The sequence below is a fragment of the Tachypleus tridentatus genome, chromosome 6 (assembly GCF_004210375.1).
Source record: "Tachypleus tridentatus isolate NWPU-2018 chromosome 6, ASM421037v1, whole genome shotgun sequence".
Taxonomy (NCBI): Eukaryota; Metazoa; Arthropoda; class Merostomata; order Xiphosura; family Limulidae; genus Tachypleus; species Tachypleus tridentatus.
The window spans coordinates 80,533,273-80,560,096 of NC_134830.1; the positions used below are offsets into that span (position 1 = coordinate 80,533,273).

General features: G+C 31.5%; 1 protein-coding gene across 3 annotated transcripts in view; it reads left to right on the forward strand.

Annotated features, from left to right (window-relative positions):
• LOC143252898 (adenylate cyclase type 8-like) overlaps positions 1–26,824 on the forward strand; it is a 220,061-nt gene that overhangs the window by 92,933 nt on the left and 100,304 nt on the right. For all 3 annotated transcript variants that reach the window (XM_076505721.1, XM_076505723.1, XM_076505722.1), the window contains one exon: positions 17,901–18,682. In XM_076505721.1, coding sequence (XP_076361836.1) covers positions 17,901–18,682 — 782 coding nt within the window. The remainder of the gene's footprint in view (positions 1–17,900; positions 18,683–26,824) is intronic.

Here is a 26,824-nt window from a genome sequence, read left to right on the forward strand (position 1 = left end):
TTTGTACAAGTTGACAATCACTTATAACTTGTCGAAAAATTGAAAAGATTACCTATTATAGACACACGTTATTTTTGTTATTGTGTTGAACAAACTCGTTCTAAGTAATCTATGTGAATATTTAGGTTGTAAAACCAGAATCAATAAACTTCAATAAAGGATGTAAAATTAAAGAAATATTCTTACAATGAAAATTAGTAATAACCCTAGTACGTTTCACATAATTAAAATTCAAGAAGAAATACAAAATGATATATATATATATAAATGTATATGAGACGTTCAATAAATTAATTTTGAATATAAAAAGAAAAGTTCACAAAGAAACTTCTTCACACGGTAACGGGTAATTGTTTAGGTTGTATATAATAAAAGTTTCCTTTGTTGATCTGATAAACAGTGTAACAAAAATATCTCTACCATAAAAAGGTTGTGTAAGGATTATAATTCCAAGAAAGAAACTTGGAGAAATTAGTCATTGAATAGAAAGAACACGAAAACAGGAAACATACATTATTCCACTCAAAAAAGAACTAATTATATATAATTGTTTTAGTAAAACTTTAGAGCGGGTCCAAAACTTTACATTTATGCCAAAAGGGGGTGCTACCAAAACTTTTGCTTAAATTAAAAATTTGAGAAGGCTACAAGAGGTTCCCTATTGGGACAGCAGTATGTTCTCGCACTTACAACGCTAAAATCAGTGGTTTGATTTCCTCCGATCACTACGGCAAATATCCTCATGTGGCCTTGTTATAAGAAAACCCACACACAATACACACGAATATAAAATCAGAAGTTCCTGTCAGCTTAATTAATAAACTAAATTTTTTATTATTAATTTTAAATTTTGTAGAATAACTAACTGACAAGGCAACGCTAAAATAATTTAAATAAAGAATTTGTCCAGCTAAAATTCGAGAACGAATAATTTCTATCAAACTTTGACCTTGCTCATAGTCCAACAACCTTACCTTTAATTTATATTCAGAAATTTCATTAAAAATTGATTTTAGTATAAATTACATTCAATTCCATTCTGGCTTGTAATATGTTATAATGCTAGCATAAGTTGATACTCAGATATAAAGAAAGACATCTTAATGCTAAAATAGAATATTGAAGATGATACAGAATAGGCTGCATTGCAAGAATAAAAGTGAGCCCCAACGCTTGGGTCACCTTACCGAACAAGTGTTTTTCAGTTTAATAGAACACGTTAGATTTGAGCCTGTCGTTATATATGAAGCTCTTTTATAATATGAAACTTAAACAATCTCTCATGTCAGTCCCTAATTAATTCATACAGTTAAAGAAACTGGAATAAGAATATCTTATATTTTGATGTGGTTTCACCATTTAAGATGCATGTCATGAAAAAACAAAAAGTTTTAAAATAAGCCCTGTTTTATTGTGAATGTAGTTTGAAATAAAAATAATAATTGGAAACAGATCGTTTTTTAAATACTGAAAAAATATTATTTCCAATTAGGATCTCTTTACTTATAATATTGGATAAAACAACACCAAGATGTGATAACATAGCCATCTCACCCCAAGCAAGTGCAATTTAAAATAAATGATGCACTTAGCATTTACACTTAAATTACTTAAATCACCAATTAAATCATCCTGGCATGGATCGTGTACCATATGCAATTTGTCCATGTTCTAGGACAACAGTGCAAATATTAGTGTGGGGCATTATGTTGGATTTACGGCTGTTCTCTCGGTCACATAAACAGTAGCTGTAGGTGTTCACTATAGATAACAACACTGTCATAACTGATGATATATAGCAGTAACCGTTACACCTAACGGAACCGTCTTGCATCATTTTTCCCTATTTCATTTATCTTTTCCGTCTTGAAAATTTCTCTTGCTTTAATTTACTGGTTTTTTATTGTTATTTTTCCCAAATAATTGGGAGTGAATTTTAGCTTGAGTTTTCATGTGATCCAACCAACATCTTAAATTAGAAACTTAAAGTTTTATTCAGGTTGTATACTTAACTCTTCATTAACGCTTTTAAAACACCAGTAAAAACAGCCTCGAAAAGTTTTCGCTTTACTGTCATAAAAGTTATAACAGCAAGTATGTCAAACTAACCTATTAATAAAGTAATAGCTGCAAACATTTTGTACAATGGAGCTTTGAAACTATAGCATCCGAATATACCAGGAATAAAAATACTTAAATACACGAATAACCTATATTTTAAAACTGATTCCACAACCAATATACGTTCGCTTTAATAATACCAATTTTATTAGTATTTAAGGTAGCATTAAACCTCAACAAACTTGCCAGGTAACCAGTTTGTACTTGAGAATATTGATCAACAAGAAATTGAATAACGTCATAGCTTGTAACGTAAAAACCACTGATAAATATACTGACACGTGAGACATTGTTGAGGACATGAGCAAAATCTCCTAACCACTTGGACTTTGAAGAAAGTTAATGAATATACCAAAGCTAGCAATTTGAGATGTATATATAGGTAGCAGACTACTTTAAACACTTATTTCGTCCAAAAGTGAAAGCATTGTTATAAATATTGGTTTCTTTCAATATCAATGCATTCGAAAAATTATGTTATGCCATTCAGTACATCAAACGTTCTAGATAGAAAAAAACAAGCATAATTTATACGTTGTTTTTTTACTTTGTTTTATATATATTTATATGTATGTATGTATATATTAGAATTATTCAATAAGTTAATATTTAACGTTTCTTATGCTACTTGTTTTTATTGTTCGCAAAGTAATCCCATCATTCTGTTTATCTAATCACAGCATTGTCTTACATCAAAGTAGTTTTGATATTTTTGGTTGGACCAAACTTACCTTTCGCAAACTTTTTATTATGTTTTTAGAAAGAGAGTTTGAAAACCTTTCATTACTATTCTTTTTATCTGTACTCTCCATTTCTTTAAACTGTGAATTACTAGTTAAACCAGAATTAATAATTTGACTTAAAATAAAAATAGTTTTCTCATATTTTTATTTCTTACCTTCTCTCGCATTTAAGCTTTTTTTGTTCATCATAATTTCTCCGTCGTATATATTGTTTATTTTCAAAAGAATAATTTAATTTTGTTTCTCGGTTTTTTATTATTTACTGTGACATTAGAGTATACAACATCTGACAATCTATCTCACCATCTTGTTTAGAAACTGACTGCATTATTGGGTTTGAGTATCCTTGTTCTTTTTTTCAGTTTCCTTTGAGATAATCGAATTTTATAGTTTGCTCTTTTTTATAAGTAATGTTTTTAAAGCTATTACTTCTAAAAGTGTCTAACAGTGAGGGTACCAGGCTTATGAAACAATTTATCCTGATCTTTATAAGCAGAAGTATGAAAATAATGTTACATTAACTATACCGATTGCTAGGCTGATTTTTAGTTTTGATCAAAGAACATAGCTTACGCTTATCGAAAGTTAATACTAATTTATCTCTAATGATTATTCCGTTTGAATAAAGTTGTTTAATCTTGCTTATTGATTTAATTAAACTTTGTAGTTTATATGGTATAACAAAATTTAATTATTTTGTATTATGGGATTAGAGCATTTCAAGTTTGTTTAACTAATCTCTGCATTTGTTACGGAGGTCAGCTGACTCTCACCTTCATATTTTTCTATTCACCTTTAAATCCTGAATTCTAGGCCTCTAAGATAATGTATTATATCAGAGATAGTAAGATCATTACAGCTCACATTTTTTAGCGTTGCAAATATTCTGAAAATGCTTCATTTTATTAGTGGTGGACGTTCAATACTGGACAACAGGTCTTTTTAAACTTTTTTAAATAAAGAGGATTGAATAGGTTATATTAAAACGAATTCTAATAAAGAAATTTCTACGTCACGTGATAACCTCAATCGATATAGTCGCGTGTATATCAGTAATAGATTTTGATATTGTTTGGCGTTACGTAGATAGTAAATATGATGAATTGTGGAAAGCCATCAAGCAGTAGAAGTATACCTTAGACACAATAGCCTTACAACACGTCTTTGAAATAGAAACTGAACTATTGGAGTTTTGTTAAGGTGCAGGCATCAGATAGAGCACTGAAGTGGCCACGTGAACGATAATGACGTTCTAAGTTTTTAAGATTGTTTCAATACAAAGTATTTAAAGTCGGTGGTGCACAGTTGACATTCACGTGAGACGTTCAACTGACCCAACACTTCATCATCAGTTATATCCAGAAAACATTATATTCTAAAGTTTTTAGCATACATTTTGCTAAATCTCGAGATCTGCCACGGAAGAAAAATATAACTGGTCTTGAATGAAATATCTTCAATATATTTGTATTTATTTACTTCATGTTGATATCATAGTTTAAAGTCTAAATTAAAGAATTTTCGAATGTACGAGAAGGTATTAATGTCCTAACATTTGTTTTACTCAGTTGATAAGTCAGTTACATTTGCCACTATTCTTCAGATTGTGAAAAGGAAACTTTGAGGGTAATAATCATCTCCTGAGCTCTAGAGTACTCTTCAAACAAATGATTTGTTATAAAGCTACCCAAAATAAATGATTAAATATAATGAAATAAATGTAAATACATTTTAGTAAACAAGCTCAAGAAAAACTGCTAGTAACTGAATACCCATAAACACTTTCCAGTTTTCTTACCAAAGAAGAGATTAATTCTTATTTTATTTCTTTTATCAACTCTTCGAGATCAAGTTGGTATATGACATTTTCTCAGAAGAACTGACAAATTTGTATTTTTAACCTGAACGCTAACTTGTACAACACATATGCTAGGTGACCAGGTCAGAGAATCCAAGTTTCACACATCGTCGTCCCTAATTTATAACTGACGACCAGAGAGAGGACAACTGGAAAGTGCACTTATTATCTGTTATGCAGCTATTCTTAACTAAATATTGGTATTGAGTGTTACAGTTATAACGCCACTAAAACTGAAAGTACGTAAAATGTTCAGTGACATATTATAAATCGAACCCTTGAATCCCTCTATCTGCAGCTTCACAGACCAGAACTGAAAAATATAACCTAAGCAAGTAAATCAATGAACTCACATATACATTTTAGTAATACATCATAAATAGAAATAAATAAATTAATTAAATTGTGATTTAAATTTAGAAGTTAATTACATGCATAAAATTTATAATATTTGCCAACAAGATTGATACACACGGTTTCTTTCTTAATACAAATATATTGTAATATAGAAACAATAATACAGTTTATAATAAAGATTATTATATATAAAAATATGTATATAAACGTTTTACAAAGTAGCAAAGAGTTTTTAGTCTTCTATCTGATTCAAAACTTCCTTGATATCCTATGGAGGGTTCACACAATTCATTTAACAGGGAGCTAACTAGCTCTTCACATGTAAGTTTTTCACAGCTGAAATTATATAATGCCTTAGTCAAAATACTAACTTGCGATGTTAATCTGCTGAAGTTAAATGGTTTGTGATATTCGAAATCTATAAATGTTCCTGGTCAAATATCTGTAATTTTCCGATTAATAAGCGCTATTCACAATCATAGCGTCCGGGTTTATAGTATACCAACTGAAGCAAACCAATAATATATACTTTTTCTTGGCGCGTTGTTTTGTTTAATTTTATACTCGAGAGGCGAATTTTTAGAAATTTCAGCTAACATAACAATACTGACAGTCACTAGCATTTACATACACACGTAGTACACTGTTGATTCTTACACTCGAGAATCTTCCATAACTTTAGTGAATAGGCAGGAATTTCGCAATGCAGATTTAACAGCGTAAGTAATGCACATTTCTAAATACAAACGTAATTTACACAAATTTCGATATTAAAATAAATGTATAGTAGTAAATCCGTCACACATAATTACTTAGATTATGGTTACAGTAAAATGGAATAATTTATAATTTGCAATGTGAAGAACTTTGTAACCATGACATTCAGGTGAGTTAACTACATAGTTAATTACTTGTCAGATTTTAAGTGACATCCATTTATAACCAAATGAGAGTTGAGAGGGTCTTCTATTTCTTATTTGTTCTCCTGAACACAAATAAATCGTGGGCTGATATATATCTTTATAAACAGCGAAGCAATTTGATCTTATATTTTACTTCCTGTTCTGTTTATAAGCAACTTATAGGAGAACATCAGCCAGTACAGCTAGATCTATTTACTTCTTATTGACCTCTTATATACAAGAATTATCAGGAAATTGGTGTTTTGGCCCATAATATTGATCTACAGCGATCCACCTATCAAAATCCTGCCTTAGCAGATATACGAACGTTAATTATAGGTTTAAAATTAACTCATGCTGTAGGAAATATTTCTTCTAGAACATGCGATTTCATACCATTAAACTTACATAAAAGCTTTTACTTATACAACAGAGAAATGTCATATGTATCGTTTGTTTATTACTGTTAATGAAAATTACGTTTAGTAGTATCTTTCATATACACACTCTTATTTGATTTATCAGTGTTTTACGATTTATTTGTTTTGTTATGCACAAAGCTACACAAAGGATAATCTGTGCTGTGGCCACCAACTACAATCAGTTTTCTTATAAACATTTGATATTTTTAAAATTGTGCTTCGTTTTACGTACGGTCATTTATAAGAACCCCAATAGCTGCGGCACTTTAAATTCATTTAAGCAACATTAGAGTAAATTAATCTAAGAAATCTTTTTTTCGTTTTTATTGAACATATTTCTCTTAGCACCAGCAGTATCAAGCGTGGGGCGCACGTATACCCGACTTGGTTTTATTACTCATCAAGATCTTTAGCATCCAACCCACATATTGAAATTCTTTAAGGCAGGATTAGAGTAAATTAATCTATAAGACCTTGGGCGTAGTCAAATACATCAATCGAAAGGGTTTGATTTCCTGAATTTAAAAACTGTTATTAGATCTCAAGTCGACGAAGAGATGATGAAGCTATGAATTAAACATTTGTAATTTAAAAAAAAAATACTCGAAGCTGTTCAATAAGCCATTATATACCACGGCTAACGGTTCTTCCATAAATTATTGAGTAAGACCGTTGTTAGGAGCTTAACTCGGTGATTATTAATGGCTTGTGCAGGTATTTTAACAAAGAAATGGGGCGTGTGAAAGTATAAAGCATGGGGTTGTATGAACTGTACCACTAGACAATTCAGATATCAAAATGAAGATATACTTTGTGCTACATTTACACACATACAATTTGTCTGTACTTACTCTTCATGTTTCAAAGAATTAACCTAACAAACAGATAATTCGAATTAATGAATGTTGAAACAAATTGTAAGTTGCATCATTAAATGTCACATGTGATCCCTAAACAAATTATAAGATATATCATAAAACATCAGATACTACGATATTAATAAAACTTTCACTATACTATATTATCCTCTCTCATTTATGTTGCTTCATAAAACATCTTCATTTTGTAAATGATAATAATGACTTCTTTCTTCTTTGTATTTTTCTTCCTCTTTTATTTTTCTCGTTAGTTATTTTTAATTCATTTATAGTTCATAGTATTCTTTACTTTTCTTTCACCCTCTTTTTAGATTCACCTTAAACAAGATCAAACTTGGCTTTAATTTACATCTGTTTAGACGGTTTTGGATCCTCCTTCATTATGTATATATAATAAGTCCCTTGACTTTCTTCTTAAATGGGTTAATTCGATTTCCTCCCTTTTCCCGTCACTCTTTTTCGTCCGGCGTTCTTTCTAAATTTAACATAATTAACCTATTAATGTATGACAAAGATCTGGTTGTTGCTTGCGGAATAAATTATGAAACTTTGATTACTCATATTTTATCTTCTTACTTTATTATAGCTTCTTATTCATTTTTATGCTTATAGATACGATAAACTGGATTACTATGAAAACTGACAGCTTTTAATAAAGATCCTTGTAATTTAATCATATTATTAAAGTTTTTTGAACAATTACAAAAAAATTTCAAGCTAGAAGGCTATGAATAAATAAGCGACTAAGAAACGCAAAAACAAGGCATTTTGTCACATATCTTTACTATTAATTAAATTTCATATGTGCCACATAAAGTAATTTCTGAATTTTTTATATTATATTTATATTTTTTTATATTATCTTTATTTTTATTAAAAAGCCGTTGTACGTTCTTAGCTTAGTATATGTATTTAGGACTAACCTAAGTCTCCTAAACTGGTTGCATATTACTGATATTTTTGTCACAAATTTCGTCAACATTTACGGTACACAACCGATAACTGAGAGTATCTATATGACCTTTGATCAAGCAGTTTTAAAACAGCTTAACTTGGTGTTAAATACTTTTTGATATTTTTCTTAAGAATTCTCCTTGAGATCAAGCGCAGTCATTAATGTTTTTCTTTCTTTTTTATTTGTGTATTAATGCATACTGAAACGATGAATAGGAAATTTGATATTGTTATGAAATAGGTCTAGAGAAAAGTGGTTGAGGTTGAAAGAGGTGAGAAAGCTGCTGGCTTTTAACCAGTATCTAAGGGATTAGGATATTACAACATTTTACGTAGTTAGGAAATTATTAGAGAAAGCATTCGCTTTCTTATTCAGCCATATGAAACCATATTGTTATAATCGAAACAGTTGTACAAGGTCAGATAGAAAGATGCGTTCTCGGCATGAGTTTGAAAAATGTGTATAAAAGAAGGAAGTTACAAAGAAAAGACAGGAAAAGAATAAACAGAGAAAGAGGCAAAGAAAGAAGTAATATACTGCTTGTAAGAAACAACCTTGTCTTAAGCCAATGTATTGTTGATTACAATAATGAACAGCAATTTGTTATGTTGAAAATCCATGAATCAATTCCTGATAGAAAATAGCTCAACCTTAATAAATATGAAAGGAAAGTGAAGTGGAAGCATTGTACAACGGTAAGAAGTGATTTTAAGATGGTCTAAAATGAGTGGAAAATCGTTTACAGTTGTAGAGTTAAAATGGAGATGATAATTATAATCCTTTGAAATATTTTGTCTTGGATTTAAAGAAATAGTAATTTTTTTCAATAAATGGTTTTACGAAACAGAAAAAATATTATACGTGCACCTTTTTAAATATTTAAGTCATATTGTAAAAAAGAATCCAAGCTGGAAATATAAACAACATTTTGAAGAAAACAGTCTTATCTATACGTTGCTCTTAACTGTGATTTAAATCCTACATGATATGCTGTGTAAAATATGGGGTTTAGACATTCGATTTCTTACTATTATCTCCACAGGGTAATATATGTTTCTACAATAAATTTTCTTTTTAGTAAGTAACACTATCTGCATTCCGATTAGCGTTCAGAATTCACTCAGTCATGTGAAAAGTAACGTTCACCAGATGTTTCAAGTTGAAAACAATCCTTATCATCATTTTAAATTTATATCAAATTCAGGATCAGATAAAATTGTATCAAGAGTTTCTCAGTGGACCAGGTACAGATACATCAGGTCTGTGAGCAACAGATCTTATAGCACATTAAAGGGTTCGGAAACGAACTTTTATCCCGAATGATGTAGTCTTATACGCTACATGAGAAAAATTAGCGGTCATCGCCATGGTTTCTAGGCTCACGTCAGACAACTGAAATTCCACAAGGCAAAGACTTTAGTTCATTTTTTCAGTTTTTCAACACAAAGGTGCAAACTTTGTGCGGAGTACATAATTTGTCTTGGTCCTCAAGTTTTATTTCAAAATATGTATATTACGCTTTTATGTCGAATTCTGTAATGTTTTGCCTTAGTTTCTTTACAATAAATTTACCACTGTTATAACAGAATATGTTTGAGTCACTTACATAACCATTATAGCGACAAATAAATAATGTTGAAAAAAAATAATGTCAAATTGCATGCACAAACAAATGCTATCCAGAAATAATACGTTATGAGGGCTGCTAACCGTTTATATACTAGCGGTGTTTTTCTCGTGTGTTTTAGAACGAGAAATAAGACTCTCACGTCGTGATTAATCTAGAAAAATCTATAGTCAGTAGTTGTGAACACTTTAAGCACAATAAAATGTGGCCTGATTTCAATAAAAACAATATTCACAAACAAATGCTATCCAGAAGTAATACGTCATGCGGCCTGTTAACCGTTTATATACTAGCGGTGTTTTTCTCGTGTGTTTTAGAACGAGGAATAAGACTCTCACGTCGTGATTAATCTAGAAAATTCTATAGTCAGTGGTTGTGAACATTTTAAGCATAATAAAATGTGACCTGATTTCAATAAAAACAATATTCACATATGTTTTACTATGCGGTTTTTCGCTAATTAACCTTCATAATAAGATGCGCATGCGCATACGCACGTATGTGTCTGTGAATGTTTATGATTTTTATTTGTAATGTAAGAAATCCCTTCGTTTTTATGTGTTTTTCTTTAGCTTGCCTCATTATGTACGATTACGTGTGTACGTGGATAAGTAATAATATGCGGGTATACACCATCAGGATCCATTTTGTATGGTACAGGATTTCAAGTGTCCAGGTTCTTTGCCGTGGATGTTATGGCAAACACACTTTCATATATGGTTTTTCGTTAACTTGTCTCATTAAAAAGATGCTTAAACCCATACGTGCACGTACGTGGCTAAGTAATAATACCCAGGTGCACACCCTCAGGATCTACATTGCCTCATAAAAGTTGCGCACGCACGTGAATAAGTAATGATACCAAGGTGTACACCCTAAAGGTGCACTTAGTATGCGTACAAATTTTCAGGTTTCCAGGTTTCTTTTTCTCTTGGAGTTATGATGGTCACATACAGACCCACGACATGTCCTTTTATTTTATTGGATTCCGCAATATTCCTTTGTCATAAATAATGTATCAAAAGTAGCATTTACAAGAAGCAATTGGGAGAAAGATTGCAAGCAATAAAGAATAAATTATATTTTCTGATGGGTGGGTGAACTTCATAATATCAGTATATTTCGCTGCTCCAACAGGCACGTATTAGTAATGTCATTTTTCTATACAGAATCATTTTGTGTAAAGGAGTAAGGTAAGTTCTTTTGAGTTGTATTTATAACGTATCTATTTTCTTATCTAATGGGAGTGAGTTCTCAGTAACAGAGTTATTTATAACTATGCATTTCCTACCTGTGTTTTTTTGGTGTTTGGTATCCTTGTGCGTACGTGTTTTTCATTATAGCAAGGCCATTTCAAGCTACCTGTTGTTTCCTCCAAGGAGAATCGAACCCTTGATTTTAGCTTACCGCTGTTCCATCGGGATCTATCCTTGTGTGAGCTTTTGCGTCAAGTGTAAGACTTTTAATAATGATAATGTTTTATTGTTGTTGTTTTTAAGCAAAAAATTGGCGTGTTATCAGAAGTTTTGTACAAATTCCTGTTTAGAAGCCGATGAAAGTACAAATTTAGTGTATAAAATAATTCTACTTAAAATAAAAATTAATGTCGTTAAATATTTGATCTGATCGTTGAGATTTCTGAAATTATGATATAATTTAGCTTTATAAAAGAGATTGTGTTATTTTTCCATTTCTTTCAAATTCGATTTTATCTTAATTATAGCTGAACATCAAAACCCATTACTCAAATGGATTCATTTAACAAACTTTTAATACGTTTCAACCATTTTACTTAAATAGTTTTGAAAAAGAGGCTGTCTGTTCAAAACAGTACATCACTGTTGGGTTTGAATAACTCGAGGTGTCACAGTAAAACTGGAAAGTATACATAAAAAGTATAAATAAAAGGGGGTTACAACTGCGCAAGAAGTAAAGTTACAACCTCTTATGTGTTTCTAGTTCTAATTTCAAACTGAGTTGTGTTTAGTTAAGAATGAATATTTGTTTTTGAATTTCGAAGAAAGCTACACAAGGGCTATCTGCGCTAGCCGTCCCTAATTTAGCAGTGTAAGACAAGAGAGAAGACAGCTAGTCATCACCACCCACCGCCAACTCTTGAGTTACTCTTTTACTAAGGAGTAGTAGAATTGAGAGCCACGCTATAACGTCCTCGCGGCTGAAAGGGCAAGCATGTTCAGTGTGAGGGCGATTCGAACCCACGACTCTCGGATTACGAGTCGAGTTCCTTCACCACCTGGCCATACCGGATCATCGGTGTAGTAAAAAATAAAATAAAATATTAACCTTTAAGCATCACAAACTTACATGCTTTCCTTTTAAATAATCATGCTTCTTGTTATCAAATTCGAAATTCAAGACGACCGATGGAGTACTTTTAGAAATGAGCACAATGCATTACCTGTTTAATAGTAGTTATGTTATTTTCTAAGTCCTTACTGTGAAGCTTGAAATGGTCTATAATTGTAATAATTTTTTAATAAAAAATTAGACTATTTAATTAAATTAGGATATCATTTTAAAACTAAGATTTTGTTTTAACAAGTTCGACATACTCTTAAAAAAGTCTGCAAATTTCTACTACTGTAGTTCTTTATCTGTGAGTAACTGAAATCTTAAAGTTATTTTTACATTCATTTTACAGGTTTTAGTGGATGTTTTGTTAATAAGACTAAATAAATCAGTATGTTTGCACTATGTTGCAAAACAATTATCATCTGGAAACTTCTGCTACGACAGAGTATCATTGTTGCCATTAGTTGCCAATCTTATAACGCCCCACGGTTGAAAGTGTGAGCATGTTTGATGTGACGGAAATTCGAACCAGGTGGTTAAGGCACTCGAGTCATAACTGGGGGTTCGAGTCTCGTCACACCAAACCCACCCATTTCAGATGATAAGAGAGTAGTCCAAGAGTTGGCGGTGGGTGGTGATGACTAGTTGCCTTCCCTCTAGTTTTATACTGCTAAATTAGGGACGGTTAGCGTAGATAGCCCTCGAGTAGCTTTGCGTGTAATTAATAAAAATAAACAAACAAACAAAATCCCTCTACATTTATTCATCTTAAACTAGGGCAGGACACTAACTGAATGGTAAAGCGAGAGATGAAAAAACAAAACGTTAGAGCTATATCTTATAATATTGAAGAAGAAGCTTAGCGTAACAGCTTTTATTGTAATCCACGCCTATTAATCGGAAAACTACAGAATTGGACCAGGAACGTTTATAGATTTCGAACATTAGAAACAGTTTAACTTCAGTAACTCAATTTTGAATGTTAGTATTTCTAGGAAGACATTAAATATCTTCATCAGTAAAAAGTCAGCAATGTGAAGTCAACCAAGTTAGCTAGATTAAGCGAGGTATAACAATATCAACTGAGAATTAATTTACCTGTCGTAAACCTTAATTGTTGAGAACATATTCATTTCTTGACCAGATTTGAGACTCAGTACCTGTAAGTTTCTAAAAGTGTTGTATCAATTCATTATTTGTAATAACTGTTATTACAAACTGTATTGTTGTTTGTATAGTAAAATATGTTTCTATTAAAACGAATATTGTGTGTATCTACCTTGTTAGCAAATATCATAATTTTAATACATATTAACAAATAATTAACTACTGAATTAAAATTGCAATTTCTGGCTATTTTAAATTATAATACGTATAAAAAGTTAGATATGAACAAATGGAAGAAAAACTTATGATTCTGTTCTGTAGTGCAACAGTGTGTTTGTAGGCAGAAGTTATTTTAACGTAATTTATTTGTTTTTTACCTTCACATCAAAAATTCACGAACTTTTAGGTTTGAAAATGTTTTTAAATGTGTACATTATACTTAAAATTAATCGGGCGAAAATGTTATTCAGATAAATATCCTTCTTTTCCGTTTTGTTGTTTTAATACAAATCTAAACAATGGGTTGTCTACACTGTTTATTGAGAAGAAACTGAGCCCCGAATTTTATTGCTTTAAGTCTGTAAACTTACTGCTGGCCTAGCGGGAGACTTTTCTCAGCTCTATACTGAAACAAACTGTTTGCTTTATCCATTTCCATGTTTTATTTATCTATTTGTTCGTTAGTCAGTCTGTTTCTTATATTGTTATTCTGTTATTCTATATCTATAGCTATCTATTTTCAACATGAGAATAATAATTATTTAACTTGTAAAAATATACTATAGTTATCATTATACTGATGTGCTGAAATATTTTCTAGGTTATTTTTTGTTGTTAAACACAAAGCAACACAATGGTTTATATGTGCGCAACTAGATTTTTAGTGTTATAAGCCCTCAGATGTGCCGCTAAGCTACAGGTTGGGCTTCTTAAACTAACAATTAATAATATTCATGATGACAAGAAACCCACTTGAAGTAAAAGTGTATTCTCAAGACGGCTGTGTTCACCTAAGAAGGTCGAGACGTTGTTCTGTACTTTATTTTAGTTAAAATTTTAATACCTATACAAGCCGTCTTGAGAATACAATTAATCATACGTAGTTTTTATGCACATAATGTTTTACTTTAGAACAAGTTTTAATATTGCCAATCCTTAGAGTTTGGTTATCTGTAATATATAATCGTTATCAGTAAAATCATTATAATGTTCCGATAAATTTATTAATATAATGCAATTCAACATATTTAAAAAACACGCCACTTTATTAAATAATTTCTTGTACATTTTATATTCAACGTGGTATATATATATATATTCTGGTTTTGCTCTTTATTGCTTTATGTTCTCGTTATCATTAAAATAATTATAATTTTACAAATCATTTTCTTACTCATTATGATTTAAAGTAGCGAATATTTGGTCTATAGTCTGATTTGGTATACATATTTGTTTATCCTTCTTCATTATCAGTAAAATAATTATTCTTTTTTTAATGAATTTGTTAACGTATTGTAATTTAATAAATATAAAATACGCTATTTTACTGAAAAGTTCCTTGTTTGTTTTAATTCATAGTAATATATATTTTAGGTATATACTGTGTTCTGTTTAATATTTTATTTATATTATTTATGGCCTATTTTTGAATACACTGGTTAAATGTGTTGAAATGTTTCTTTAATTGTTGCTATACTTGGTTGTTTTCTTTCTTGTCAAAATATTCTTATTTTGTAGGTTTTTTAGTGTAAAACAAAGTTTGATTTTAACCTCAATCCTTCCAAACTGTTGTTTTACAGCAATAATGATACTCTTTACGTTTCATTAATATACAATTACTGTTTGCTTAAAAACACTTCGATGAAACGTTTATAATTGAATTAAGTCGTAAGACCATTGTAGAAAGCATTTCTCTTTTTTTTTTTACTTTTCGCACATGTCTGTCTATTTCAACAGTGTCCTTTGTCCTTTTCCTATTCAATTTTTAATAATTTCATTATTATTGTTTAAATATAAGCACTGCGTCTCTTATAAAACGAAAGGAAATTCAGTGTGGATGACAAGAGTACTTTTAGTATTTCTCAAAATAATCGTCTGTAAGCTTTTAAAATTTAAACATTTGTTTTCTGCAGATATATAGTTACAAGCAGTTTATATCTAATTTTTATTACGTTTACATGGAAAAAACATTTTCTTTTTGATTTGTTATATCAATTTAGTTGATAAACATAGTTTGTTTAAATTTGGATAAATGTTTTGAACCAAAATAATAAACCCAATAAATAGCTATAGCATTTATCTAGTACTTGTTCTAACTACAGTACACGAATTCCAGTATACTACCCATAATAAAACCTTTCTTTATCATGTATTGTGGTGGTTATTGTGAAACTAAATCGTAACTTAATTAGATATATATCCTGAAGTATTGATTTATATATCTCTTTGGTTACCAACTCTACACCTTATGTTATCAACTTATTATTTAATACTAATTTTGTCTTTCCATGGCAATACACTTCATCACTTGATGTATCACTGATCCATTAACACATATTCCAACACTTCAAAAGTTTCGAAGTGGAATATCATTTCTAAAACAAAATTATTACTATTATTGTTATAATAAATAAACGTACTATTCCGAAAATTATTTAACCTCGAAGTCTAAGTTGAAGGGACGTCCAATTTAGTCTACACAATCAACGTGTGTTAGTGGGTTACGTCTGCTATTCTGTGGCTATGAAATGTGAAGAACTGAATAGTGGCCAATGAGATAAATCAAAGATGTAACTAGATTTGTTTTATCGAGTATTTTAAGCAGGAGCCTCCAAACGTCAGATGTGAATGTTCAAAATTTGCAGAAATAAGTATATTTCAATTGACAAAGTTAAAATTGTTAGTGAATGGACATCAAAATGATACCTTTTAATAGTTTTTTTTAGGGTTGATCCACATTTAAGTCTATGTGTGTTACTGTTAAAAAACAAATATAAGAAATAAAAGCATATTTTAGAAGATATGAACGAATAGATTTTTGATATTTTGGTTACCTATAAAATATACACGAAAAACTGATATTGTTAAGAAAGATCAGCAAAAACTGCAATTATCACCATTTGGTATCACGCAGTTTCATTTTTGAAGCAACAGCTCCAAATCTAGGTAACCATTTGCTTGTAGATATTCATGATAAAAACTTTAGAATTTATACTTCATCAGAAGAGAACATGATACTAACGTGTTTACAAATAGTCTCTGATTAGGTGTTAGATAGACTTTAACGAATGTGATGATATATATATATGTACTTTTATTGCCGTCTGTCAAATGTACTTACTTGTCTATGACATGCAATCAAACATCATGTAATGTTAATGTCATGTTATATAAATAAAAAGAATGCGTTAAAATTGATTTAGAGGACTGATGATTAAATGTTCAGTATTTATTTTAAACTATCTTCACCGGAAGCCCGTGAAAGTCGTTTGGCCAAAACGTTACCTAGTCATTTGAGTCGATCGCTTTCTAATGGCCAATGTGAATCTCACGTTTAGTGGTTCACTCCTCAACAAAAGTCACAATTTAGGGCCGTGGTAGTAATTTAATGGCGAAAGTTAAATACAAATGTTCAGTCCATCAACAAGTCTTATTATTTCAAAATTAGGAAAGATTGGTGTGCACAGCCGGCGTGTAATATTGCGTGCAGCAAGCAAGCAAGGCTTCAAGTAAAGTCAGAGAGAATGTTTGGCTGTTGATTCCCGAATAAAGCCCTCTGAATTTCTCTTTTTTTTATGTTCTGTAATTTAAATCGCCTACATCTGTGATCTAGTTCCCTCTTGCTTCCTGGCTATGACGGAGTAAAACACATACTCCAATCTAAATTTCAACACAAAATACAACATAAGATCTAGTTCCTCAGGTCTATAAAGCCGTTTTCTCCCTGCTTTTTGCAAGTTATGCTCATATAGATGTCAGAGAAAGACTCAGAAAGCTTATATGCGCCCATCCCGCTTGTACAACGGTAAGTCTACGGGATTCACAACGCTAAAATCATGGGTTCGATTTCCCTCGGTGGGCTCAGCAGATAACCCGATGTGGCTTTGCTATAAGAAAACACACACACACGCTTATATGCTGCTGTAAAGATACTAAATGCAGTACCTGTCTGAACACGAACACTAAAACTATTCTTTGTATATGGAACAAAGTATAACCAACCCCTAGACTAGAAATATTCGTGGTCAAAACAGTACTGAATTTTGTGTTCTTGTTTTTTGTTGTTTTTTTTTGTTAATACAATTTGATTTTATTTGAAGATGAGAGATGAAGCATTTCGTCTGAGTGATTTTTTTGTTATAACTTGAAGACTGAAGACCGTGATATTTTCGTAACCTTTTCAATCCTTCAAATTCAGTCTTATCAACTCGCAGACTGGGTTTTGAGGTGATTTTAATCACTTCTCTATATTATCAAATTTGATAACATTGTTGCTGCATTAGCTTGTTATTCGTATTGGTTATTGAATAAATATTATGTTTGTCTTACTTTTCTACTGTTTGTCAATTTAGTGTATAATCTTGACTTTGTATTTATGTTTGTTTTTCCTAATCCTAGGGGCCCTCCAAAAATTCTATGGCACAAAGCCCTTCGAAGGATTCGCGATTCTAGTCTGAATAACCAGGAAGCTTCGAGACCTGAAAGTGGGAAAGAGGCCTTACCTGAAGTGCATGTCATTCCAACTATTTCTTTGTCACTTAATCAGATGTCAGTGTCCGACGAAATGTGTGGAGATCGAAACGGCACTGCATACGAACTCGTACAGTTGAACGAACGCAGAAAGGTCACTACGGCGTTATCCAATGCCACAAATAAAAAACTGACTAATTCCTTTCAAACTGTTTCTGTTAATCACATATCTCCAGTAGAGATAATGCCAAATAAATTATCAACTAAAGCAGAGACTGCAAGTGAGGAAAAGGAAGAAGAAATGCATAAAAACAATTTTGGAGAACTTCCAAATTCAGCCGATTTAGTAAAAGAGAATACAAAAATTCATTTCAAACAAGGCTTTATTTACCGGGGAATTATTTTTCCTCGGCTGACAAACAGTTTCAAAGATCAACATCTCGAAGTTGCCTACCAAAAATACTCTCACCGACAAAGACAGAAATCACTTATTATTGTAAATCTAATCGATATTGTGTTGAAAGTATCCCTCTTTTTATCATACATTTTACGTCCTAACAAGACAACCTTTCCTAAACGGGAAATTCTGATAAACGTACCGTGGCTAATAGTTAACATTACTCTTTGTCTTCTAACGTGCTGGAAATGCTTCGCTAACAACTACTTACAGTGGGGAGCTGTTTTTACTTTTCTTGTATTATTTATACAAGGTAAGTTGTCTTCATCATCTCTTAATGCAGGAATTCATATGATGGTAAGGGTATCATATGTATATATACATTTGTTTATGTGTGTAAGTGAATAAATATTTGTCTTCTTTAGTTTCTTGTTTTGTTTATTTGTTTTGAATTTCGCGCAAAGCTACAGGAGAGCTATCTGTGCTAGCCGTCCCTAATTTAGCAGTGTAAGACTAGACCAAAGACAGCTAGTCATCACCACCACCCGCCAATTTTTTTACCAACGAATAGGATTATTAACCGTTACATTATAACGCCCCCACGGCTGAAAGGGCAAGCATGTATGGTGTAACGGAGATTTAGTTTCTTAGCCTTAAACTTAATCTTTAATCACAAGTATTATAAATTTGCAATAACAGACAAGGAAATATTTTGTTTTATGTGCCACTACAATCGAACGTTTTCTTGTGTTTCTTCAAGCAGGTTATCGAATACTGCTATCCAAAGTTTTTATAACAACCTGTTGTAATTTCGTTCGATAGAACTAAGTTAACCAATATATATATATATAAATATAATTTTTTACAAATGAGAAATTATTAAGATGTTTACTTACGAAAAACAGTCTAATGATCTCGATTTAAAACTGATGAATTTTTTTTTTTTTTCTCACAAGTCTTGCAAGCTACATGTCATTTTCAATCTACTTTATCATTTCATTGCCACTCTTAGATGTAAACATGTATTATATGTGTCTGGCATGGCAGGTGGTTAAGGCGCACAACTCGTAATCTGAGGGTCTTGGGTTCGAATCTCTGTCACACCAAACATACTCGCATCTTCAGCCGTGGGAGCGTTATAAAGTGCGATCAATCCCACTATTCGTTGGTAAAAGAGTAGCGCAAGCGTTGGCGGTGAGTGGTGATGACTAGCTGCCATCCCTGTAGTCTTACACTGCTAAATGAGGGATGGCTAGCGCAGATAGCCCTCGTGTAGCTTTGCGCGAAAATTCAGAACAAACCATGTATTATATAACAACTCTTATGGCAATCCATTAAGAAAACGCAATCACAAACGCTTCAAAGAGAAACATTTTTGTCGCTATTTTAAAAATCTCCAACTTTCTTTTCTAAAGAAATAACGTAATGAAACTAAAATTATACGACTGTTTATGCTGCATAATATCAGAAAACGTTTAGTTTATATATGTCATAAGATAATCATAAAATTGTATATGTCAAATTTTTGTCTTTCTATTGCGCCGTTTTATAAGATGTTAATAGAAAGCTGTTTATGATTCATTCAAAATGTAAAAGAACCGCATAAAACCATCATTTGATGCCATACATTGTGATACTAATAATAGAATAGCATAATTTTTACGGAAATAACCTATGTGTGGTATGCCACTAATATATGTTTATTACTAATGACATGTTATGTAACATTAAACTTTGTACTTCAAAGAAAAACTCTGAATAAGCCTCTAACAGTACAGATACACGAAAACATACTAAAAACAAGATATACAAGAAATGAAGTTGGATTATCGTTTCATCAGCAACTATAACTCAAACATTATCTGAAAAAACTGAGCTTTTTATACAGCATTATCATTTTACATGGTGAAAATGCGATAAAAAGTATCTTTTACTGATTCACTTGATTCTGAAAGTACCAATGCTTCTTTAATCACTTTTAACTACAAATGAAAATTACATCTAATTTGCATTTACTTTTTTCTGAACAGGGAAAAAAATCAATTTGATAAAAGAGCATAAAACTTGCATCAAAGAAGAACGATATGGTAACAAACTTGGACGAAAATAAGCGACATTTATATAAGTAATAATGTTTTTAAGCTAATTTTTCAACCAAACCTTTTAATAACTTTTGTTTGTTCAATGTTTTGTTATTATTATTTTTGTTTATTAGTCGCCATATACTGCACGCAGATTTAGATTTTTGTTCTTTAATAACATACATGTCTTCTAAACGTTTACATCACTGATGTGTAGTTTAATATTAGGCCTGGCATGGCCAAGCGTGTTAAGGCGTGCGACTCGGAATCTGAGGGTCGCAGGTTCACATACTCTTCGCACCAAACATGCTTGACCCTTTAAGCCGTAGGGGCATTATAATGTGAGGCTCAATCTCCTTATTCGTTGGTAAAAGAGTAGCCCAAGAGTTGGCTGTGGGTGGTGATGACTAGCTGGCTTCCCTCTTGTCTTCCACTGCTAAATTAGGGACGGCTGGCACAGATAGCCCTCGAGTAGTTTTGTGCGAATTTCAAAAAACAAACAAACAAACAAGTTCAATATTTGTGTCTGGAGTCCTTGTTAGAATATTTCTCCATAATTTGAGTTATTTCGTAGAGTATATGTGACTATATAATTTGATATAGAGTTGTACACTTACTTTTAAGTAAATTTTGAAGTGTTACTACTTTACCGTACTTTATCTTTCGTCTGCGAACGATTTTGAAACGGAACTACAGTTTGTTATGGTCAGATGTTCTGTAGTAGAACTTTTCAAGCTTTTTATCACTCACTCTTTAGTGGTTTATAGTAGATAAGTAGTCGTTATATTAGTTCTGTATTGACATATATATCATTTAATTTATGGTGTATTCTATTAACCGTAAGATTTTTACGCACTTGATTTGTTTGACTATTTCTTTTTTTCATTCCGTCATATTGGAACACATCCAGTTTTCAGTCTAATGCAACGTTCAGAGATATATATATATCTAGTCATTCGATGTCTGGAATATTTGACCTATGATATGCCCAGCATGGTCAGGCGGTTACGGGGCTCGATTCGTAATCTGAGAGTCACGGGTTCAAATACCAGTCACATCATATATGTTTACTCTTTACCCGTAGGGTCTTTATAATGATATGGTCAATCCTACTATTCGTTGATAAAAGAGTTGTCCAGGAGTTGGCGGTGGGTGGTGATGACTAGCTGCCTTCCCTCTAGTGTCACATTGATAAATTAGGGACGACAAGCGCAGATTACCCTCGTGTAGCTTTAGACGAAATTCAAAACAAACAAACAAACTTTATCACTTAATATTGGCTTGGGCTTCATAAGCATATTTTATCAAAGACATATTTGAGAAACTTATGGCTTATCCATAACAAATATTGATGAGCAATACTTTAGGCTTGATCTTTTAATAACTATATGTAACTAAAGTTTAGTTTGGCGTACCTTTACATTAGATTGCGTGTAGCAGTAAACCAAAACAAATGATTATCTTTGGCGGTAATCGAGAAATGTGACGTGCACAACACCCATGAATGAAAACAAAGGTGTCGCTTTCTGTTCGGTAAGCTGATTTCCGCCTGAAGCCCTTAAACTTCAAACACAGAGTCCCTCAAAATGTCTGAAACCCATATATATTCCTTTTTTTAACGCCGAGCGCACTTATGGTTTAATAAATGGCTAAATCCAATAAAAATAAAAATAACAGAAATATGGTAACAGAAATAGAAATGCCATTTTACTGAATTTCTGTTCAAGTTTTACATCATGTTTACTCTAGTAAATATCACGTTTTCACCTCATTCGCATTCGAATTGCGGTCAATATATCTTATAGATAAAATATATCAATAGATAAAATAAATCATTTTCATGAATGGACAAAATGAAGATTCAATAACTCATAATAAAAAATAAACTGATGATAAGGACTAGCCTAAGAGCACATTGTATTAGCACATATAATGATAAGCAGTTAGCATTTCTATATAAAGAATGCCTTAGTTGGAAACTGATGAAAGAAGGGACTGCGCTTCCTTCATTGTAGAGAATAATTAAAGTTATAAAAATGTCTTCCTTATAGAAGTTTGTGTTAATATACTAGAGTATGTATTAACTAACGATGGTTAACAAAGGTATTGCTCGTGACACGTGACATGTAAAAAAGAATTCAAAGTCATACTGCACATGAAGCGTATCAAATGTATTCAAGATGAAATTCTCCAACTCAAATATACAGGTGACTTGTTGTCATTGTTTTCTTGTGATCACTGAGGAAACACGTGAGAATTTCTTCATGAGAATACTGTATTATGGATTTCCGAAGTTCGAAAATAGACTGACAGCAAAATAAAACTGGACTAAAAACATTCAGAGAGACACAGCTGAAAACCTAGAGCAAGTAAAAGAATTCAAACATTCTTGTAATGCACATTCCAGACACCAAACATAGAGCAAAAATTCAAAGATTGTCTGTGTTACAGCAGTCTGAAAAATCAGTGACGGTTTTGAAAAATGTACCGATAACAACAGTATGTTAGACTAGATGACGATGTGAATAACATTTCAGTGAATCAATAAAATAAAAATAAACATACTTTACGTCCAAACGATATCTTCCACTAACTCTACCGTAGAAGTTAATGGGTCTCCACTTGAATCGCCCATTGTTTTGTTCCCAAAATCTCAGGAAACACTACACCCAAAAACGTTGGAATGAAAATGCAGTTTACAAAAGCACGAACCTTTTGTTATTATATATATATTTAGGTATGAACGCTTAATGAACTGAAACTAACCTCTGCATCAAACCTTGGAGACCAAAACTGCTTGTATATTACCATACTTCTTTTTACACTCTAAGGGAACATACACACATACATATAAACGTACATTTGTGATATGTTATATATTTACAATTAAACTGGATTTTAACTCGCTTGCATTTAGTTTCGTGTCATTCACTTTAATATTTAATAAAATGGTGACGCATTTCATATGTATCACTTTGCCTGAACATCGAATTTAATGAACTCTACAATTTTACCATTTATAAATACGATCATGTTCAATTTAATAATCTTTGAAAAGTTATTATGAATAAAACTGTATATTCAGATTATTCTAATGTCAATTACGATACAAAGAAAGGGGTTTATGAGCATCCATATAAACAAAACAAAACTCAGCCGTTTAGTAAATTTGAGGATAGGATTCATATACAGTGTTATTATCCGATAGCATTTTTATTATAAATTTTTACCACTCTTAGTTTTAAAAAATGTGATTTATTCTGTTGTTTTATGTATACTTTGCTCCTTTTTGTCCTTATTTACGATTAAATGCTTTAATTTCAATAAATTGTCAGCTCATCTTTGGACAGGTGAAAAAAACACACTCTTAAAATTGCCACACGATGTAACTACTTATCCTTACGAATGGTCATGAATCTAGAATTTAGCGCCTCCTAACGGATTCCATTCTTGTTCAGTATCCTAAGGTGCTTTAAAAAATATAAAATCGGAGGAAAATCAAGAAATAGTGTAATATGTTGAGTGGCCTAAACAATATGCAAAACACATTGTGTGTTATTAACAGAAGTTGATAGTTTAGAAAATTTCCACTTTATATAGCTTGGACTACGATAATCCAAACTATCACATATTTTCAGAGGCTGTGTCATACTGGGCTGTTATTTCTTAAACAAAATTTGTACCGAAAGTACAAAAAATTACTCAACTTTCGTGATTTTTTTAAAATTTTGCGCATGCCTATGCAAAATGTCACGTAAGCTATCGGATTACAATTTTTACTACGGCATTGCCTAAGAGTAAAAGTGAGCCATATCTGATTTTTATTATTCGGTTAAAGATGGCTGATTTAGAGTTGCAAAACTATAAGGCGAAAGCATGTTTCGATAAAATTAAAAGTTTCTAACTCAAGTTTTCAAAAGAATTATACCGGTGAACGGTTATTATTCATTATTTATTCCCAACTTATAAGCATAAATTTGCTAAAGTTTATAAAATTCTCTTAATTAAAGAATATTTAGTGTAAATAATGACGCTACATAAAGCTGTGCTGAGTGCATGCAGGCGAAGAAAAGACCTGTTAATTTAGGTTCTACGGCGTTACATTAAAAAAAGCTATTCAGACTGTTTTAGAGAGGAAAAGTACCACTATATATTTTAAACAATTTTATTGGTCCTGTCAAGTATAGGAATGTTCCGAATGAACAAAAGCCCTATGACCCGAGCACGTTTAAAAAGTTATTCATTTTTATCAAAACTTCTTAAACCTACGTGTTTTTCTAGCATCAGAAATGTTCCGAATAAAAGAGTTGCGATCCTAAAGCTAAAGTAGGTTATTGTCAAGTGTCACTTTCATACTTGCTCTGGTCAGTTGGTATCTAATCAAAAACACCTTATGTATCAATAAAAGGCGTGGGCAAGGGGAAAAAAAAGATTGCACGTGCGACTTTAATAAAATAAAAACTGACGGACAAACTGGTAGCCACACATATAGCATTTATAAGAATTTTACAACAAATATACATTCAGTAGTTAACTAGGCAGCTTTGTTTTTCTCAACTTGTGGCATAATGGTTCTTAAAGCAAAATACGCGAACTAACTTACTAATGAATGCATATTTACTGTAGAATTCTTATCAATTCTATAAGTGTAATTACTAGTTTGTCTACCAATTTTGAATTTATTCTTTTAAGTCATATACGCGGAATGGTCAGGAGGTTAAGGCACTCGACTCGTAATTTGAGAGTCGTGGGTTCGAATCTCCGTCACATCAAACATGATCACCCTTTCAGCCGTGAGAGCGTTATAAAGTGACTGCTAATCCTACTATTCGTTGGTAAAAGAGTAGTCAATGAGCTGGCGGTGGGTGGTGATGACTAACCACCTTTCCCCTTGTCTTACACTGCTATATCAAGGGCGGCTAGTGTAGATAGCCCTCGTGTAGCTTTAAATTATATCAAGTTTACCTTCAACTCATCATGACATACATCATAGTGGTATTTATGCATGTTCTGAATTTCGCGCAAAGCTACACGAGAACTATCTGCATTTGCCGTTCCAAATTTAGCAGTAAAATATTGGAGAAAAGGCAGGAAGTCATTACCACTCACCAGCAACTATTGGGGTACTCTTTTCACCAACGAATAGTGAAAATAATCGTCACATTATAACGCCCCCACGGCTGAAAGGGCGAATATGTTTGGAGAGACAGGAATTTGAACCCGCGACCCTAAGATTACGAGTTTAGCATAAATTGTAATATTGAATGTTTCTGTTTGTTAAACATAATTTAGTAGTATCAGTACACCCTTTTCTTTTTTTTTCGAAATTATAGATTTATAGTGTTATTTATTTTTCTCACATTTTTTGACATTTTCATGTTTGTTTGTTTCTTACTTTTTGTGTTTACTTAATTTCAGTCACAGGGAAAAGTAGATTTATTTGTTTTATTTTCGTTCGAGTTACTCAGGTCCTTACTTCGAGAAAGATAGGATTATATTAATAATTAATTCAGATTATGCTAGAGGCACTTTTTATAGTAATTAGTGGAAGAATCGGGATTATATGAATTTATTATGTGATTGACTTTTACCACACTTGCTCTGTATTGGTAAGGCAACTTCAAGCAATTTTATTAGTAAAATATTTTGATATGAAAAAAAACGAAATTGGATAATCTTAATCTAAAAACTTTGTTTTTAACAACGTTATATCTTAAAGATTATATCTATTATTTATTTATAAGTCCCATCTGTTGTTGAAGTTGATTACTAATGATAAAATAAATGTTTAAAAGTTAGAAAGTACAGATATCATATATCTAAACTTTTTGACATCAATTTTGTTTAGAAATATGCTCTTCAAAAATAATATTTGAGCACCATAGACATTATAGTTCAATATATACTATTTCATAAAAAGTTAATTGTTATAGTGCAAGAATATTTCACAAATCTAGATTATGAAAATTAATCATCAGTTCTAACGACCTAAGCATTTGCATGTTAAAGAAATAATTCGGTAAGAAAATCGGAGATTGTGATTTTAAAGTTTGTAGTAATATATCAATAGTTAAATATTGAATTAAGCGTTAAAAGATGCATAAAAGTTTCATTAAAAATTTTGGTTAGACTTCTTCCCAATTTTACACTATGTAACAACATTTTTACTTTTTCTTGTTCCTTCTTCCTTATGACGAAAGTAAATGAAAAAGACCTGTTTATCTCTTCAAACTTTGCTTTTGTGACGTGGGTAATGAAATTTTCGAATTTATCCATTTTCCAGAACATTCCAGGTATATTGAGTGCTAAGTAGCTGATAGAGAATTTTAAGAACTTTCTTGAATGTTATAGAACTCACAAGAGTTTTTTAGAAT